Here is a 20,402-nt window from a genome sequence, read left to right on the forward strand (position 1 = left end):
CTAATTTGTGACTTTGTTCCTCTAATTTGTGACTATAATCTACCAGTTCTGTGAGCATCCTGATAAATAGTGTCCTGAATTGTGCTTCTGAGAGGCTGGCAATTTCTTGGTCGCTGAGAGTTATTGGCTCTTGGACTTTGAGTTCTTCTTGTGCCATCTTTCGGGTTGTTCGTGCCTGTTCCATAGCAGGATCAGAGCCCTAAAGTGTTCACTAGAACAGGGCAACTCAGTCGCTGGGTTGTGACGCTGTATGTGGGGGCGGGGTCAAAGAGGGACTATGGCGTCCTGTCCGCCGCCTGCCGCCACGGCCCTCACCGGTGCCGCAGTTGCTGCCGTCACCGGACCCAGGCGTTTTGTTCCACTGCACGCGAGTGTGCCACCGCCATCAGCCCTCGCCCCCTGGGGCCTGCATGGTCTGTCTCACTGTGCGCAAATATGCGCCCGCGGTCTGCCCCGCACCCCAACTGGTTCCCGTCTGCCTGCGCACCTGGGTCGGGGGCCCTATCCTGCCCGACCCTGCTCGCTGCTGGCTCCGCCCCTCTTACTGTCCCGTTGAATGGTTAGATGTAGTCAGACTTCCGTATAATTCAATTTTCTGTCCTTTGGTTGTGTCTTTGTTTCTCTAAATCTTTGTTGTATTCAAACTTGGTTGTGGGAGAAGGCACAGTGTTTCCACCTATATCAACTTTTAGCTTTCAAAGTGGTAAATTATTATATTTCCTTGTTAATAATCTATGTACCTGAAATTCCCTTTGTTCCCTCTGATTTCAGCCTATGGGTTTTGTATTTCTGATGCCTGGGTGGTTTTGGGAAGATCCTTTACTAATAGACCTTCATAGTTATGTACCTTCCTAGAACAGGACATTGGCAGGGCCACCATTCTAATAGCCTTTCTGTGTGTCTCCTTTGCCTTCACACTCAGGTGTAGCCGACCTTGTGCCAGTCACCCCTATGGCTGTGTCACCTGCTGTGCTTCTCCAGTCACCTGGCCTCCAGTCCCTCCTGCACTGTGTCTTTTACACTGATGTTCCCTGTCTTGCCACCATCCTGGGCTCATAGACTTCTCTCTGCTCTCCTGGGGTCTGGGGTCTGGCCTGTCCATCTACTTGCCTCTTCCAGTTTAGTCTCCTTTCCATGGGCGGCTACCTTTCCAAGAAAAACTGTACTTTAATAATTCACACTCCTCATATATAAACCTCTAGTGGGTTTCCTGTTTGCTGTTGTCTAAAGCTTAACCTTCTTGACTTTCATACAACAATATATAGAGTGATAAAATCCCTTAGCGAGAGGACTTTGGCCAACTTAGCCTTCTTTGGCCACAATCTCATTATAAATAAATGAGAATAATAAAGTTATGTCCTTACTAGATTTTTAAGATGTAAAGGGATCCCCCCCCATTGATAATTGCAAATACTTACCCAGTGCTTACTGTGTGCCATAGTTCTAAAGACTTTGCAAATTTTAATTCATTGGATTCTCACAGTAACTGTGAAATAGGTATTTTTACTTCCCTGATTTCACATAAGTGGAACTGAGGCATCGAGGGGTTAAATCACCTGCCCCTAATCAGGAAGTAACTTACAGAGTATTAAGTGGTCTAGCAGGAATTCTAGTATGACTTTGCAGCTAGTATGGCTTTGAATCATAATTTGTTTGAATCATACAAATAAGAGTTAAATGTCCAATAAGAGTTAAAACTGTTCTTCCTTCTTCTACCATCTGGTTTCAGCCCATATTTTTCCTTACAAATCCTAGTTCATTTCTTATATCCTGGCAGGTAAATTTTTGTCCATTGATTAATTTTTAAATAGGTAATACACATAACTGCTCTAAAATATATGTCCTTCAGGTACCAAATTTCCCCCCGGAGTCAGTCAAGTCACTTATTTCTTATGAATATGCAATGATGTCCCAAACATTTATAAATATATGCCAATTTACCAGAATTTTTAATCATAGATTTTTTTTACTAGTTTTCTTTGGGAGGATTATAGAGAGAGTGCTCACCTTGCTGGGTTTTAGCTCTACATCTTTGATATTTTTTTTGTCCTAGGTTGCTGAAAATACCATGCTTTCTTTTCTACCCATGTTTTAGCTAAGAGTCAACCAAAATTCCACTTCTATGATGAAGGTTTCTCATACTGCCCTGTTGAGAGTGGTGTTTTTCTTTTTTCAGGATGCCTGTGGTCTGCATTTGGTTCTTCCCTAACCATTGCAGGGTCTTACAGGCCAAAGTGTTTCAACCCTGGCACTGTGATAACATTTTGGACTGCATAGTTCTTTATTGTAGGGACCTGTTCTATGATTATAGGGTGTTTAGCAGCATCTCTGGCCTCTACCCACTAGATGACGGTATCAGCCACCGCCACCTCAGCTGTGACAGTTAAAAGTGGGTCTGAACTTTATCAGGTGTCCTCAGGAAGGCAAGACCCCTCTCAGTGAGAACCACTGCGCATGCCTTAGCAATAGATTTAATTTCATATTCTAACTTTGGCACTTAACTGTTTTTACTTTGCCTCTGTGAGTTTGCTTCCTCGTTTGTATAATCAGAATGATAATGGCTTTCGTGTGGAGATTAATTCTGAGGGACTAGTGCATGATGAAGCTTCCAGCACTGTGACCAGAACAAGTAGCCATGGTGTCCCCCCAGCTGCACCAGGAGCACCTCGGAGTTACAGGTCATGTGTCGTCGTCTTCACATCTCTGTCGCTTTCTTACGTGAAAGATGAAGTGCATGTTCCTCTTAATCTGACTTTACAGAATGGCTGACCTGCGATTTGACAGGCTTGTATGTAAATGTTATCACTTACTTGTTTTCTAAAAGTAATGACAATTAAGTCAATTACATTTCCAGGGTCACCTATACACAGTTATCAATGCTTTGATCAGTTCTTAGCTGTCCTCACTTAGCCCTGGTGGCGTTGTGTAAGCAGTCCGAGAATCGCCATCCTGGCTGCGTGTGGTGATGGTGCTTTGTGTTGTGGTGGCAGCGTGGTGCCGCCCCACCCGCCCCTGCCCACAGGCACCTGCTGCTTCTCTGGCCTCGAGAGCGGAGTCCTGTGGTTGTCTCTTTGCCCCACCACTTCCATTTCTTTTTTTCTTTTGAAGTCAGCTTTATGAGGTCTATTTTATATCTAGCTTTTATTTCTGAAGCTGAAAGAGGAAAAGCTGTGCTTTTGTTGGCAGTATTTGTTATTTGTGGTACAGTTTTCTTTAAACACCTTTACTGTTGTTTAAGCGCAGTTTTGACTTTCTTATGTAATTGAAACAGTGGCTGACATCTTACATTTTAAAACTTTATGGTTTAAATCAGAAACCCTGTGAAGACGTGACTGCTTGCCACTCAGTGAAGGCTAATAAGGGCAAGGCCCTGATTTTGGGGACTTCCTAATTGCTGTTTTTTTCCAGTATTGTCACAAAGTCACCTGGATTTTTAAATTATTCTTATTTTCTGTTATGATAGCCATTGACATTTGTTATGCTCTTTTAGGTGCTCACTGTTGTAAGTGCTTTTTGTTTATGTTATGCCGGCTAGTCCTCTGCACGGCCTGACAGGGCGGAGGTGGTGCTCTGTGCACCACACTGAAGGCCTTGCGCAGGCAGGACGAAGGCCTCCCAGGTCCCACGGTCCCCCTGCGTGCCCTGGCCAAGGTTGGACTCACATGTGCAACTTCTGTTTCCATGCTGTCTTCCATATGTGAAAGGTCTACATAGATGGATTTGGGAGCATTTTCAGTTATAGCATGTATTTGTGAGAAGTGTTCATTCATGTCTCTGTGGTAAGTGGTTTTTGTTTTTGCTGTAATAGTAGGGCTGGCAATTAGATTGTTTAAAAGTACAGCCATTCAGTTTTATTTAAGAGGTAATTTATAATTTGTAATATGTGCTGCAATACAAAAACTATGGGACTTGTAAAACGCAGTGCTTTTCCAAACCTCCTCTCCCGTGGGGCGGTGGGCCCTGCAGGCACACCAAGAGCTGTGGCTCTGCCCAGCAGCTGACTCCCCAGCTGTCACTGAAGGATTTTACCTACACGTAGTATTTGTTTACCATTTTAGTTATTCCACTGGTCTTGGTTGTCAGTGAATTCATTATGGTCAAGCCAGTGTTGTTGAATTTTAGTTAAGATTAATTTTAAATTGATAAACATATTCGTGGAATGGTAGGAATTCTCCTCAAAATGTTGGGTTCTCAAGTCACAAATATGGTGAAGCCACTCCCTTTCAATGGAGTTAAACCTCTTTCCCAGCTCATTACTTTGTGCAGCCTAAATGCTGGGTACAGTGGATTTATGTTCTTTCTTGGCTATTTCTTGCTTCTTTCTTCAGAAGCAGAGCTGCTGGGTTTTCTCATTAATTTTCACTAGTCAGAAAGAGCAGGGCGCAGAGGGCTCTTGTAGGATCACTATGTGATCAAAGACAGCGTCCACTAAAACTTGCGTCTGAGTATCTAGTTCTTGTCCTCTCTTACTGCAGCAGCCATTTCCAACCCTCCTCCATTCAATTTAACGTAGTGTTTGTCAGAAGCAGTGTGTACAGTTTGTCTCAGATCTGTCGTAGTGAGGAAGAGAAATCTAGAGGGAACTTTAGCTTTTCTAGTAAGAAAGTTTCCAGGCTGTAGAGAGTCCCTTTGGTGTCACCTCCACATCCACCGGGAACCAGTATCCCTTGAAGTGCTCTTGCTCAGGGCCAGCCTCTGCTGCCCAGCCAGTTCATCTGGTCGCTGGTGGGGTTCCCTTCGGAGCTGCATCAGCAAGGCCTTACCAACAGAATGAGAGGAGGCCAAGTCTCCGCACCATGTCCTTTGTTCAGGGGGGAGGAAGAAAGCCCCCGTGTTGTGACTGCAGTCATAAAATAATTTGGAACATTGCTCTCGTTACGTTTCTCTCTGCAGTTGAGGATTTGGAGGAAGCATTGCTGTGGGTGGGGCATGTGCAGGACCAGGGAGACACACAAGAGAGAAGTCTCCACGTTGCTCTCAGCTTACTCCTTTTCTATCTGCAAGGCCATGGGACCTGTTTCCAGCAAGCCGTGGTGGAAAAGAGTAGATCTGTGCTGCTAACACCAGCAGTAGATGATCTCTGACACGGTTCTTAGGTGTACAGAAAAGAACCTTGGAGGCTATCTTGACCAAACTGCTTATTTTACCATTGAACTTGAGAGAAGGAATTTGCTCTGAACCTTGGCTAGTTAGTTCCTGACCAAGGACTGGGCCTCTCTTGCTCCAAGCCCTGGGCTCTGTTTTCACTTCTGCGTGGCTGCTGCCCTGCAGGTCTGGCTCCCGTGGAGAACGCTGGCCCATGCCCCAGCAGGGTGTTAGCTCTCTGAAGCGGATGTAGCTCTGTTACTGGCCCATTTGTGTTTAGATTGGTCTCAGTTTTCAAGGATCTGTGCAGCCTCTGCTGCCTCCTGCTGCTGAGGCCAAGTATGTATGTTTTAGGCAAGAGAAACACTATGATTTGACAAATGAAGTAAGGCTCCTTTTAACTGTTTTTCATAATTTGCAGGAGGAAATCTATGCTTGAGCATGAAGCCTGATTCATTGATTTTTATTATTTTTTTGCATCATCATGGTAATTCTGTGTAAATGGTTATAAGATTGCGCATTGCTGGATTCAGGATTCTGGGCTGCTTTACTGCTTTCAACTTCTCTGGCTGATAACAGAAATGACATTTTAAAAAATAAAGCCCTTCGCTCTGGCTGGTGTAGCTCAGTGGATTGAGCGCGGGCCTGCGAACCTCACGATTGCGGTTCCATTCCCAGTCAGGGCACATGCCTGGGTTGCAGGCCAGTTCCCAGCAGGGGACTCACGAGAGGCAACCATACATTGATACTACTCTCCTTCTCTCCTTCCCTTACTCCCTAAAGATAAATAAATAAAATCTTCAAAGAAAATAATAAAGCCCTTCTTCTTAGGTTATAGCTAAAGATTTTTTAAATAGTATAATAAGTAGAATTAAAAGGAATTATGGAATCAGATTATGGAATTTTACTACTATGGAAGTTATCAAGCAGAGCCCATTCGTATTAGAGATGGGAGAAATGAGACTGGAGAAGTTTTGTCAGTGACTTAGCAGAGTTATAGTTACTTAGTCAATGTCAATACAAGTCTTCTGGCTTACTTTAGTTTTACCACTTATTTTGAGCTTCCTCTAAGATACACCTTGTTTTTGTGTATTCCACAGATTATTTCTAATAGATAATGTTCCCTCCACTTTATAGACATAAAAATGGAAAGTCAGATAGCTTACATACCTCGCCCAATAAATGAATGAGCTTAAAAGTAACTTGCACAGTGAACAAATAATTGAGTAGCAGTTTTGAAACAGTGTGACTCCCAAAGTTGTGTTTTAATGCTATTTCTCTTCATGGTTTTCTTTCCTTTAATGATTTGCATTATCTTAATTAACTTACTTACTTTGTTCTGGTGAAATCTTTTGTTTGTTTTTATAGTCAGGTGTTATAAGCTATGCTTCTTAAGGAAAGTTTGTCCAGTTGGATGCAATAGCAATATTTGTAAAATCTGGAATCTTAAATTCTTGCTGAGAACACTTTGTTCCTCTGGACTGCCTCCCTGTCATAAAGAAGAACGCCCGTGAACACATTTGGATAGTGAATCACATGAACTCTTTCTTACCTGTGCAACCTCCCAAATGCCAAAACAACTTAAGAACTGCGAAAGTCCTAAAATGGAAAAATAAAGGCTGCTTGAAGGATGGGATAGTGATGAAAAGATATTTTCAGAAAAGTGTTGACATTTACTGGTGCTGCTTATTCAGAACTCATTCACATATTATATTGTGTTTTCTGTGCCCATTCTTCAACTTGGGTTTTTGTTTTGTTTTTTGGGCCAATCCCTTTTATCCCCCTGGCATGAAACAGTAAGCCCTGTGATAATGTGTCGACTGTCAGCCCCATGAAGACAGGGAACTTGGTTTATTGCTATGTATGAAACAGATGGTATGGTGTGGGGCTAGACAAGGAGAGGGAAGGTCAGATGAAGGGTTTCCATCCTGTTTGAGAGACAGGTCTTTCTTTTTCCATTTTCCTTTTGAAACCTCTGTACCCTCACTTTCTGCTGCTATGTTATTTGATCTTCGGCTTCTCTTTTCCCTACTTTCTTTTCATATAGGGACAAGATCCCTATATGACTTAAAATGTGTGAATGATACTTATTAAATGTTAATATTTATTGAGCATTTACAATTTCCAGTGCATAGGAACATGATCTGTATTTTTATTTTCTTTATTTTTTATTGTGATCTTTATTTTAAAAATAATGATTTCTAGGAAAGAATTTAAAAAATTGGTCTTGAATGGATATATAAGTCCAGGAAAATTTTGACCTCCTTTCCTGCAATATTAAAAATGTATGCACATCATTAGTTATCATGGAAATGCAGATTAATGAGGTACATCCTTCTTACTCACTGTAGTCACTGAAATAAAAAAAAAAGAGAACAGGTGTTGGCCGTGATGAAGACATCAGGATCCTCATGCATGGCTGCTGGGGATAGAAGGTGGTGTAGCCACTGCATGAAACAGTTTGGCAGTTCATCGACGCGCGCAAATGGAGAGTTACCCTGTGACCCAACAATTGCACTTCTAGGTATATGCCCAAGAAAAGTAAAGGCATATATCCATACAGAAACTTGTATGTGAAGGTTCTTGGCAATACTATTTATAATAGTCCAAAAATGGAAAAACCCCAATGTCCATCAAGTGAATGGCTAGACACAAGTTGGTATATCCAGCGGAACATTACTTGGCAATTAAAAGAAATGAAGTATCAATACATCCTACACATGGATGAACCTTGAGAATAGTATACCAGTTACAAAAGACCACTTTATATCATTTCATTTATATACGATGTTCGGACTAAGAGAAAAAGTGCATTAGAGGTTTCCCAGGGCTGTGGCTGTGGGAGTTTGGAGGGGATGGAGAGTGACAGCCCGTGAGTCTAGTGTTTCTTTTTTGGGTGGCGGAAGTGATGGTTGCACGTCTAAATACCATTGAGTAGTATACTTAACAGGGTGAATTGTATGGTATGTAATTTAACATCTCAATAACATTATTTAAAAAGTGTATATAGAGATGCATTTGTTTCTTTGAACATATGTTATCTCCAGAATGATATGCATTGGTTGCGTGTGGGAAAGAGCTGGGGGTCAGGGGCATTTTTACTAAATATTTTTTTCTGTTAAATTTTGTGCCTTATGATAGTATTATCTATTTTACAAATAAATGTTGAGTAATAAAGGTATAAATAACTCATCTCCTCTCTTGATTTTACTGTGATCAGGTACTTCAGGGGTTAGATTATCTACACAGTAAGTGCAAGATCATTCATACTGACATAAAGCCAGAAAACATCTTGATGTGTGTGGATGATGCATATGTGAGAAGAATGGCAGCCGAGGCCACTGAGTGGCAGAAAGCTGGAGCTCCCCCTCCTTCTGGGTCTGCAGGTAAGGAAGCCAAGCCAGCTTTGTTTCAGCCCATTGAGGACATTTGAGAGCCTGCAAAATTGTATATTGAAGGCTGTTTAGGCGAATGTGTACATATCAGGAATTTTTATAAGAGTCTGACTGACAGAAATAGCTAGACTTTTTACCTGAAAAGGAAGATATCTCAATTAAATTATAAGGGGGATCCAAAAAGACAAGAATTCTCTTCTGGAGCATAGGCCCTTGTAATACAGGCTTCCCCCACCAGGTGAGTGTTATGCAAACCCATCTGTATCAGTGCACCAGCTGGCTTAATTGTGAGAAGCCCCGTTCAGCCTCAGTGAGTATTTTGTGAAGGCTCTTTCAACGCAGTTACTCGTTTCATGATGGGTGATTTACCAGCACACTTGATCACGCCAACTGAGTGTTCAACAGCTTTTGACCAAAACAGCATTTCTAAACCACCCTGCCCCACTGCCCCAAATTCACCCAATCTTGCCCCGAACATTTTTTTTTTGTTATCCTGGATGAAAAAACCCTCAAAAGTAACTTTTGCTGATGTGGAAGAGGTAAAACAAGTAATAGCAGAAACAGTATAAAAGGTATCAGAATCAACAAATTCAAAAACCTATTTTGAGGGCCCTGGCTGCAGTGGATTGAGCGCGGGCCTGCGAACCACATGATTGCAGTTCAATTCCCAGTCAGAGCACATGCCTGGGTTGCGGGCCAGTTCCCAGCAGGGGATGCACAGGAGGCAACCATACATTGATATTTCTCCCCCTCTCCCTTTCCCTTCCCCTCTAAAGATAAATTAATAAAATCTTTTTTAAAAAAACCTATTTTGAGCAGTGGAAAAAACATCTTGGAAGGTATATTGCATCAAATGGAGAGTATTTTGAAGGTGACTAAAATTTAAATGTAAGAATAAATACATAATTTCTAATAAATACTGTTTTTTAAGGTCCCGCCACATATACTTTAATATTTGAATTAACTTTGTTCTCCCTTAAAAGGTCACTTAAATTCTTACCTGCTGCTTCATCTACGTTTGAACATTTTTGTCTGTTGCCCACCTCTCTGCTGAAGAGTATGTGGCAGTAGGTTTGGTGTACCCAGCTTGTAGTCAGTCATCAGAATTTTTTCTGGCTTCAAGTTTGTTTGAGTGCTTGCTAGTCTCCAATTAGAGTAGCAATGTTAGTCAGAGTCCACCTGGTGGATTTGGACGCAGTTGCAGAAGATCCCAGGGTGGGAAAAGACCAAGTGACTTCGGTATTGGCCTATGGAGTTTTATCTCTGATTTTGACTTACTGTAGTGGTGGCAGTGAGGTGTAGACTGTGCTTGCACCCTCTCTTCATGGTGTGTGTGCACTAGTGTGTTGTCAGGCAAGGGGCATAGGCTAAAGGCCATAGCCCCGTGACTGACTGGGCTCTTGGGAGATGCAGCACCTCTAGATCTTATTATCTGCCATCAGGGTGTTTTTTCCAGGTCATGGAACCATGTAGTCTGTCAAGCTTTGGAGGCTGGCATGGTCTGGGCATTGGATTTCGGGAATATTTGCTGCAGAATTTGATTTACTTGAGTTGTACAAACTTGCTAAACAGTTTTCAAACATAGACGTACATCTAATCTAAATTGTTCATTTCATTGTTTATAAAACAAGTTTGGTTCAAAGAGTTCACATTTGTGAACTCTATTCCATTGTCTTAAGTGATCAGTCAGGGCTCTGGGATAACTTTTTGAAATGAATGGTTATTTAATTTTAGAAAAATAAGAAAAATGGTCTATAATGAACAATTACTGCTATGATTTTAAAGAACTGGTCATTTCTTTGAGTTGGATTAACATACTTCAAGTCTCTTTGAATCAGAAGCTCTAGTATTTAACAGTTATAGACATTGTATAGCCATTAGAAGACTTTCATCTTACAATTCAGATTACCTACCTAAAGATATGTATCAATTTTCCTCTAAACAGTCATTTTGTTTTACTTTGTTTTAGTGAGTACCGCTCCACAGCAGAAACCTGTAAGTACTTAACACTTAAAGCACCTATTTATTATTGAAATTTTCAAATTGTAACATAATTTGTTTCTTTCTGTAGCAATTTTTCGTTGAAGAGTTGTTTGGAGGAATTGGCTGTACTGTTTTTTTGGTCCCTTTTTCAATCACAGATATCTTAGTGTATATTAATGTAAAAGACAAGTACGTTTGCAAATTATTAAGACATACTGTTTTGGTAGGTTGAACTGATCTTTAGTGTTACAAATAGAGTTGTTCCAAGTTGGATTTACCTTTTCCTTACATACTTTTCTGGAGTGCTTTTGGCCAAGCCTGGTGAGATGTGCGATAATAGAGGGTAGAGTTTGAAGTGTGATTATTCTGGAAACACTTTACTTTATTTCTCATTGGCTTCCAAATGACCGGTGTTTCTGAAGCTGTTCTGATCTTTTTCCATCCAGTAGTTGTATGAAAGAGCGTTATCTGTGTTTCAGTCCTGTGAAAACAGTAAGTCCAGTCAAATGAAGCAGGCTGCTTGGAATTAAATCCTACAGCAACGGACCCAAACCTGGCCTGGCTCTCGAAGAGGACAGAATATCTTGAGTTGATGGGTCACCTACAAATTTTAAAAGAGCTTTATAACCAAAACTACTTGAAAGGAAACGTCCAGAAATTCCAAGTGCTGCCTGCAGCCTTGGTCTGGAATGAAAGTCCCAGTACCAGAGGGAGCTGTGATAGTGGTGCCCCGGCCCTGTTTCCCACAGCGCTCTCGTGCCTGCAGCAGCTCCTCTACTGAGAGGTTGTTGAGTCTGTGAGGACTGGAGGCTCGCTCTTCCCGAGGGAGCTGGCGGTGACTGGAGGCAGACTGAGATGGTGGCTTTTCCCCCCTTTCCTTCATGTGCTCGTTTCTTATATTCACGCAGTCTTGGCAGTTTGATAGCAGCTCAGTGTGTGAGACCCAAACACAAACAGTGCTGTTGACCAGCCATGAATAAAATGTGCATATCGGCAGGCGTTTCTTTTTTGACAGACAGATGGCTAAGACAGTAAGGGGAGGGGATGTTGTTACTTTGTATACAGGCAGCAGTATGTAAAACCCCAAGAGGTGCTTCTTGTTTAAAGGGTAGAGTATATTCAGCTACTCTCAGAGTTTGAATGAAAAAGACTTAGTTGGATTTAAGCTGTATATCCCTGTGAGGGCAGGACCTGGTAGCAGTCCCAGTTCCAATGATTTGATATTACACTGGTTTCTTTTTGTCTGGTTTGACTGTAACCCTAGCTACCAGGTCAATCTCATATCCCAGCATGTGGTTTTAATTGAATACGACCTGAAAAAACAGACTGTATCAGTGTTTGCCATGCTGCTTGCGCTTAATATTATTGTGTAGTGCTTTAAAAATAAGCAACTGACCTGTGGTATTTTCTTAACACGTTGTAGATAGGAAAAATTTCTAAAAACAAAAAGAAAAAGCTGAAAAAGAAACAGAAAAGGCAGGCTGAGTTACTGGAAAAACGCCTGCAGGAAATAGAAGAACTGGAGCGCGAAGCTGAAAGGAAAATAATAGAAGAAAATGTCACGTCAGCTGTACCTACCAATGAGCAAGATGATGAATACGGCCCAGAGGTGAAACTAAAAACCGCAGGATTGGAGGAGGCTGCAGAGGGAGAGACCGCGCGGGACAGTGGTCAGTGAAATGCTGAGGAGGGCCTGTGGAGAGGGCCGGGGGTTCGTTGATAGGGTGCTCAGCCCCATGGCCACCGCCAGCTCGTCACAAAGGCCGACTTGCTGCCGTTGCTTGGGATATGAGGACGATTCTCTTTAACTCCTTATTCGGGAATGTGGGGAACAGTCTGGTAGTTCATTTGTAAAATGTGTGCCAGAAATATGTTACTATTTCAAAAGTTTTTTTTTTAAATGGAAAGTATCTGAGAAATTCCATGTCCCTGTCATGCTAATGATTGCCTTTTATTTTGTAATTAAACTTTTACCTAAGAGTAATAATGTGCCCAGGAAGCCTTTTGTGAAGATTGTAGAGGAGATGGTAGAAATGGAAATGGAGCTACTATAGTCATTTCCCTCCCAAACTGACTTTTTGTAATAAAAGTATGCCAGTTGTTTAATAAATGAAACATGAGATTTTGAAAACCTGAGGACATTATCCTGAGAGCCAAGCTGTGTTTGCTGTGTAGTATGTATATTAAGCACATTCAGAAATACCTCTTGTTGGAGGAGATAAGTACCTAGTGCCATTGTGTTAAGGAGAGTAACAAATTCTAATTCTTAAATCATCAACTTTTTAAGGTGAAGCTGAGGATCAGGAAGAGAAAGAAGATGCCGAGAAAGAAAACATTGAGAAAGATGAAGACGATGTTGAACAGGAACTTGAGAACATAGATCCTACATGGATTGACTCACCCAAAACCAATGGCCATATTGAGAATGGCCCGTTCCTGCTGGAACAGCAGCTGGATGATGAAGACGATGATGAAGAAGATTGCCCAAACCCGGAGGAATACAACCTTGATGAGCCAAACGCAGAAAGTGATTACACATATAGCAGCTCCTATGAACAATTCAATGGGGAATTGCCAAATGGACGACATAAAATACCGGAGTCACAGTTTCCAGAGTTTTCCACATCAGTGTTCTCTGGGCCCTTAGAACCTGTGGCTTGTGGCTCTGCACCTTCTGAGGGATCCCCAGTTACTGAGCATGAGGAGAGCAGTCCATCCCATGATCGAAGCAGGACAGTTTCAGCCTCCAGCACTGGGGATTTGCCAAAGAGTAAGTGTCCCTCCCCATCAGGTATCTGCTTTCAATGGCCTGAGTGCCGCACACCTGACAAATGCTGTGAAGGGAATTGGCTAGAGGCAGTAAAACCTTGTATGTATGCACTGCCCATTTTCATTTTTATACCTTTGTACTCTTGAATATCCAAAATAGAGTCTGGGCCACTTTCTCGTGCCCTCGGCCTATCAGATCCCATTTCAGAGCATCTCTCATTCTTTCTGTATTTAGTTAGTGACATCATTTGCAAAATGATGACATTTGCAAAATCCTCCAAGTTGAAAGACTTAACACCTGTAGCTTTCTAGAATGTGTAGTTTAATTTATAATTTGTACTATCATTTGGTAGTGTAATATTTAATCTTTGGTTTTTGGTTTGTTTCATTTCTATTCAAGGAAATATATGCCTGCTCTTTGTCTATATGGAGGAAGAGATGTCTTTATGTGGATACTTGTTCCTGATTATAGGACTCAGCTGTTGAAATTTTAAAGGAAGTGGCAGAGATTTACATGTGATAATGACTTACATCAGGCCCTTACTTGGGAGCAAATGCCATGTGACAGATCTCTGCTAGTGCAAGCACTGAGCATCGGGCTTCTGTTCTGGCCCACACTGGAAAGCTCAGAGACCGCCTCTGCTAACAAGAGTGTTTATAACCGATGGGGAGTCTCCTGATGAGCCAGCCCCGCCACTTGCCCAACCAGTTTTCCGGCCCCTTTCATTGCAGTGGGCCGGAGACCTGCAGAGCTGCCTCTGCTACTCATTGGCTGTAGTGAATCTTCCTAAAGATGGGGGTTTGTTTGTTTTTTCCTCAAGTAAACATATTCTCATCCTGTTTACCTTTACTGTGAGCAGAACTTTGTAAAGGTGCTTACAAGATACTTTCGTGGGATGTAGGTTCATTTAAGGAAGAACTCACCTCCGTGGATGTCTTCTTTATTCTCACACTACCATCACACTGCTTCTGATACTTTTGGTCACCAAGGATAGGGTAGCCTCCTTCTGGTTTATTTTCAAGACATACTAAAGAGCGTCTGTCTGCACAGGGCGTGTTTGCTCATGCTTCTCTACCTTTACTTATGCTCTTCCTCCAGCTTGGACTGTGTCCTCCTATTGATCCATTGTCCATCCCTTTGGCAAACTTGCATCTTTTTGCCAGGTAGCAGCTCAAACACAAGGCTTCCCTGTGTTCCCCAGCAACCTGTCCCCTATGCCCTCTTTTCTTGCTGGTCATACCTTTCTTACAGTATGGCCATTCGTTTCCATTACCTTTCTCTTTACTAGAATGTAAACTCTTTGAAAGTGCTGTGTATTTTTCTCTTTATAGCCTCAACATCTGACTTGATGCTCGGATAAATATTTGTTGAGTAATGAACAAACATCAGTAATAGCTGGTTATATTCTGTTCTTCCCTTTCTCCCACCCCTTTCTATTTACAATCTACGTTTTACTCTCTCCAACACACATTCTGTCCCCAGCACCCTGCCTGTTGCAGGAATCAGGGAGAACTAGGAGGTCTGTTTATTTTCACTGATCCCAGGCTCTCGACAAGCAGATGTTTTCTGTATTGTTCAGTTCTAGGGACATAGAAGGGACAGGACCTCCTGCTCCACTCGTTTGTTTGGAGGCACTCAGTTCTGGTTTCAGCCTGGTGGTTTCATAACCATGGGCCTGCTCCAGCATGGAAGGGGTGTGGCCTGATGGCTGCTAGATGGCCACTTGCTATTATATGAATATGAGGCAAGAGAAACGAGCTTTATTTAGAATTTGTGTAGATCCTTGTCATTGTAGCAGAATGTGTACATTAGGGAATAGTTGAAGAAAAGACCAGGCCAGAAGGAAATTGAAGAAGAACTTACATACCAGGCTAGAAAAATGTGCACTTTTCCCTAGAGTAATTTGGTAGCTATTGAAAGCTGAGAAGAGGAAATAGGATTTCTCGGGTTTTTAGCTGCTAGAGCCATAGACTAGATCCTAGCTCGTCACATCTGAAGGACAAAGACCCTGGAGCCGAGTGGCCTTACCTGCAAGTATGTTGGTATATTTTGAGTGCTTTCACTCTCACCGGATAGTGACCCACGTGACCCTTCGCCCTTGCCTAGGCTGCTGTGGCACAGTCTCCCTGCTCTCATCACTTTGACTCCTGCTTCCCAGGTGGTTCTGTGTAGAGCAACCCAGAGAGAAAACGTTTTAAAGCGCATTCTGTCATTCCCTCCCACCCCAATCTCCAGTGTATTCCCACGTAGAATAGCATCCAGAGGCGAGCTCCCTAAAGCTTATGAGCTCTCTCCAGTCTGTTCCCAGGCAGCTGTCTCTCCTCTCCCCCAACATCCCCTTTGTCTTTTTCCTGTGCTCTTTCTGCACCCCCCACAGTGACTTCTTTCTCAAGCTTCTCCAGAGTACCAGTGTGCTTGTTTGTGCCTCTGTGCACTTTGTACTTTCTCTCTCCTCTGCCCGAAGCTTCTCCCCTCCATGCCTCCCTGTATTCAGGCCTCTCCTCAAGGAACACATTCTCAGAAAAGACCTTCCCTGAACACCTTCATCATTATCCATCTTCTTTCTTTGCTTTGTTTTTCTTCAGCATATAGAGCCACCTGACATGGTGTATGAGTCATCATAATTACTTAATTGCCCATATTCTCAGCCAGTTCATGAGTGTCCTAATTTGGGGTGTGGTAGGGGAACCTCTTGTGTCTTGTTTGCACTGTTCCCAGTGCCAGGACAGCGCCTGGAACAAAGAAGGGACTCAGTGAATACTTGGTGAACGAATGGGTCAGGTTTGGGCTTTTATCTTCTAGTTTTGCTACTTGGGCCTGTGCTGAGCATGCATGTTGAAAGGCTACTCCTGCCTCCCACATAAGGACATGTAAACTAGAGTATCAGTGTCTTGCAGATCAGGGAGGGAGGCTGTTTCACCGCTCTGGGTGGTGGCTTCACGTGGGGTGAACACAACATCACCTGGAGACTGGTCTATCAGAATTGACTTAAGGTCCTCAGCCCGTCCTGAAGTGAAGTCTCCCCACCACTCTCTCCCCACTCTGCACTCCCTCCTCGGTGCAGAGGTAGTGTTGGTCGGATTGCGCAGCAAGCACGAGTGTCCCTGTGTTTAAATGGGCTCTTTGGACTATTGCAGCAGTCAGGTACCCTAGCAAAGGTAATTATCACACTGAGAAAAGAAAGAGATCCAAACAAATTCTCTTCCACCTTCTCTGTGTTCTTAGACAATTACATTTTTAAGGTAATTTACATAGTGTTGTTTATGAGGTGGGTCACTATTTACAAACCTGAACCAGGAGGGTAACAGCATATCATGAAGAGGAGAGTTGGTCCTTCACTGACCAGTGAGAAGCTTCAGCCTAGGAGGCAGGTGGTCTGGCTGGTTGCAGAGCCCCAGTAGCTGGCCAGCTAAGCAGCTTTGGCTCTCCTGTGTGTGTGGGGGGGAGGGGGGGCATGAGCATGCGTGTACGTGTTTTGTGTGTGTGTGTGTGTGTGTGTTGGGGTGAGGGAGGAGTGGTCCCTTCCTCTTCCTGCCTTTTACTGAGTCTCAAACAGTTGAAGTCATTGGCCAGAGTCTTAAAACTTGTCAGTGTTGAAACTTAGACTTGAGTCCAGTTCTGTAATCCTCAAATGTTACTTTTCTGCCTTCTGATTCTCCTTGATCACATGGCATGAGGATTTATTTCGCCATTATTCCTGCTGCCCATCTATCCGTTGGGGCAGCATTTTTATGTTTCTCCTGGAACTCTCTTCTCAACCCATTCTCCACATAATGTGTACATTTTGCATCCTTGTGTGGCTGGCTCTCTGGACTTTCCTTCTCATTTCTGAGTTTTCTGTGTTTCTTCTTCTCAGCTCCTATCTGGCCTTTGATGGTAGATCAGTCTTTTTATAAAGAGGGGAGTGGACATAGGGCAGAGAGCAGGTAACATGTGCCTGGCTAGCCTGGGTTCATGCACAGCCTGGGGAGGGGTCTTGGGGGTTCAGACATTACTGAGAGTTCTTTCTGCCTCCTCTGGCCCCTCCATGGGACCTATGTCAGTTCTCTGGGTGCTGGGTGTCTTGTCTACACACTGCCCTGCTAATGGTGAACACAGCCTGGCCTTCCTGCTTGGTGGGGTATGAGGAACCAGCCTCCTTCAGTGCTATGGCTTTACGGTGCAGATGTAGCCAAAAGGAAGTTTGGTTCATTTTAGCAGTGCCCAGCTTTTAGTGAACAAAAGCGTGTTTAATGTTCTGCGTTGAGCGGACTTTTCTGTTTAGTCTTTAACTACCACTTCAGAATCCTAAAAGCAGAGCCATGGATGTATCTCATCCTTTCCGGAAATCCGAACTTGTAGGTCATTTTGAGGTTTGTTGAAGGTGCTAACTGAACTTCAGGATCTCTGTTTGGGCCTCACTGTTTTTCTTGTCTCTTGGCACCTGGTTAATTGCTTGGTGCAGACCTGATCTGAACTTGTCCGGGAAGCTGTTTGTCCCAGGAGCCCTGAGCAGCCTGGCCCTTGGCCTGCTGCTGAGACCCTCTCAGGGCCACCCTGGGGTTGGGAGGGACCCGCTTATTTGACAGGACCATTGTGAAGGAGCTCAGAAGTTTGCCCTTAAAAACCAAGCTGTCTCATAAAACCTCTCTTCTGAAATATTCCTTGTTCAGAGCAAAACCAGGATTGATTAGTTTAATCTGTGTTTGTAAGTTGGCCACCATCTAACCCTTGAGGCCAGCCCAAGCAGAGGGAGGGACAGGGGTGTGAGTGTTGGATGAATGGTGTGTCTCTCTCGGAAGGGGTGGCTACTCTGGGCAGTGCACTCTCTGCTGTTACGTTCTGTGTACTGACGCACAGACGAGCTGATGTGGTCCATCAGGAAGTGGGTTCTCATATGGTGAGCGGCTAGGGACATACAGAAGGGAGCAGGGCAGGGCTGGCCCAACCGGTGAAGGAAACCAGGGACAAAGGGAAAAGGGCAAGGCAGTGTCCGTGAGGTCTCTGTGCAGCCCAGTGTGTTCCTCCCGTGTAGTGTTCTCCAGAGGTGGAGACCATGGACTTGCGTTCTGTTTAGTTCAACTCACAGCATTCCAGGCCTAAATAATCACATCCTCACTTTTCTGGAAAAAGAGACTCTGTGCCCAGCAAACGCTGTGTGCACACACGCAAACCCTTCACTCCACGCACTAACTGTCCTGCTGTTTGCTCATGCCAGCAAAAACCCGGGCTGCTGACCTGTTGGTGAATCCCCTGGATCCGCGGAATGCTGATAAAATTAGAGTTAAAATTGCTGACCTGGGAAATGCTTGTTGGGTGGTAAGTAGAATTTTCTTTCTAAAACATTTTGGTTGTGATCATGTATTAGAAGATACTTTGTTTCCTTTTTAGTGTGTTTCTCAGCAGTAATGCAGTCTGTTCCATTTCAGCATAAACACTTCACTGAAGACATCCAGACACGGCAGTATAGATCCATAGAGGTTTTAATAGGAGCAGGTTACAGTACACCTGCTGACATTTGGAGCACAGCCTGTATGGTAAGAATGGCCATGGCCACTTTCTTCCCTGTAAAGGCTCATCGCTAGAGTGCTCGTGATGGGTCGGCCTCACTGGTGCATGTTGTCTGAAGCTTTTCACTGGGAAGGGTGTCTGCCATGGAGTGGGGGAGAGGAAGGTTGCTGCCGTGGGTGTCTCAGGAATTGGAAGGACTCTTCTCAGGCATGTCCTAGGGTTGGTTTGCTTTGGTTTGGTCTTGTCAGAAATGATCGCTTCCCGAGGCCCTGTGCAGACCACCCGTGTCTTTAAGAACCAGACCCTCTGCTGTGGTGGTGAAATGACTTCAAGCCATGCCTTCTGGTTACTGAAAGCTTGCAGGTTGCACACAGCTTCATCCTTTGCTAATGCTGTGGAGGAAGATGAGACAGCTGCTATTGTCTGAGGCTGAAAGGCTGCAGTCCTTCGTGGTAGCCTCTGACAGACCTTACGTCTTTACTCGAGAGGAAAGGATTACCCATCTACCAATGTTTCATCTCTCTTCTTTTATAAAGTAAAATCTAGAGGATATTCTGGCTTACTGCTGTGGGCTGTCCATTCACTTTGGAGCACCAGTAGCTGCATATGCTTCTCTGACCGAGTCTGTCCTCACAGAGTGCACAGCGATCTTTCCTCAGGGCCTCAGGATGCCTCCTGCCCCCATGTGTCATCCACTTTACTGCTGACTTTGTGCATCACACGTGTTTAGTTGTGTCTAGACTCTCTCCAGGCTCCACCAGTGTACCTTTGTCTCACTTATTTTGTGCGAGTTGATGAGCATGGGCGGCCCCTCCTCCACAAGCCCATTTCATCTTCTCTTTCCTGGCCAGTTCAGCACTTTCCTCTTCATGGGCTGTGCTTCGTAGTCCTGTGTTGGAAAGGAGGGTGTGTGTATGTGTGTGTGTGTTGATAAGGGTATTGTTTTGTGCTTCTGTTATTTCGTATTTTTCCCAAATTCTCTTTTGATGTTAAAATTCAAGAGCATGTGAGTAAAGCTTGGCATTTGTTTCATTTTAAAAATGGTGAATGATTAAACGTACTGTTATTCAAAGGCCGGTGTAACCACTGATTTTGTTAGATTATTAGTCCTCTGATGCTAAAGTATAAAAGCATTATTAATTGTGCTAAATATTAATAGAGCTAATTATTCATAGTGCTAAAATAATAGGAAAAATGTAGTTATTGTGTGTCTTTCAAGTTAGCGTCATCTGAGGCAACAGGTCTGGCCAAATAGCACGGAAACCTGTGCCTTTCTGTTCCCACATTGCTCTGACAGGTCATTTTAAAAATTAAGTTTTTCAGTAAGTATCCAAAACTAAGTCTTTGTTGTAACTGGGTATGGAAAAGAATGTTTGAAAGAGTTGGTGGGAATGGGGTGGTTTCTTTGAAGGTAGAGACTACTGTGGAGAGAAACTAGAGTCACTCTGCGTGACTCCGGAGGGTGGAGGGACCCGGAAGCCGTAGGGCAGTCAGTAGAGAGAGGGAACACTTTGAACACTTCGAGCTGCAGGGGAGAAATGTTCCACTTCGGGATGTGGGGAGCCCGAGGCGTACTTGTCCCAGCAGCGTGGAAGGGGCCATATCAGGGCCGCCCTGAATTAGACTCTGAGCACAGTTTCAGTTCTGCTATGCTGTGCCTCTAATTTGGGGTGTTAAAT

At 43.6% G+C, this 20,402-nt stretch overlaps 1 protein-coding gene across 6 annotated transcripts in view; it reads left to right on the forward strand.

The window, feature by feature from the left end:
• The window catches only part of SRPK2 (SRSF protein kinase 2), a 253,160-nt gene that overhangs the window by 218,322 nt on the left and 14,436 nt on the right, over positions 1-20,402 (forward strand). For all 6 annotated transcript variants that reach the window (XM_037057067.1, XM_037057069.1, XM_037057068.1 and 3 more), the window contains 6 exons: positions 8,306-8,471; positions 10,450-10,475; positions 11,887-12,133; positions 12,751-13,233; positions 18,431-18,531; positions 18,642-18,749. In XM_037057067.1, coding sequence (XP_036912962.1) covers positions 8,306-8,471; positions 10,450-10,475; positions 11,887-12,133; positions 12,751-13,233; positions 18,431-18,531; positions 18,642-18,749 — 1,131 coding nt within the window. The remainder of the gene's footprint in view (positions 1-8,305; positions 8,472-10,449; positions 10,476-11,886; positions 12,134-12,750; positions 13,234-18,430; positions 18,532-18,641; positions 18,750-20,402) is intronic.

This window comes from Sturnira hondurensis, unplaced genomic scaffold (genome assembly GCF_014824575.4).
Source record: "Sturnira hondurensis isolate 20B ecotype Veracruz unplaced genomic scaffold, ASM1482457v3 Scaffold0009314, whole genome shotgun sequence".
Taxonomy (NCBI): domain Eukaryota; kingdom Metazoa; phylum Chordata; class Mammalia; order Chiroptera; family Phyllostomidae; genus Sturnira; species Sturnira hondurensis.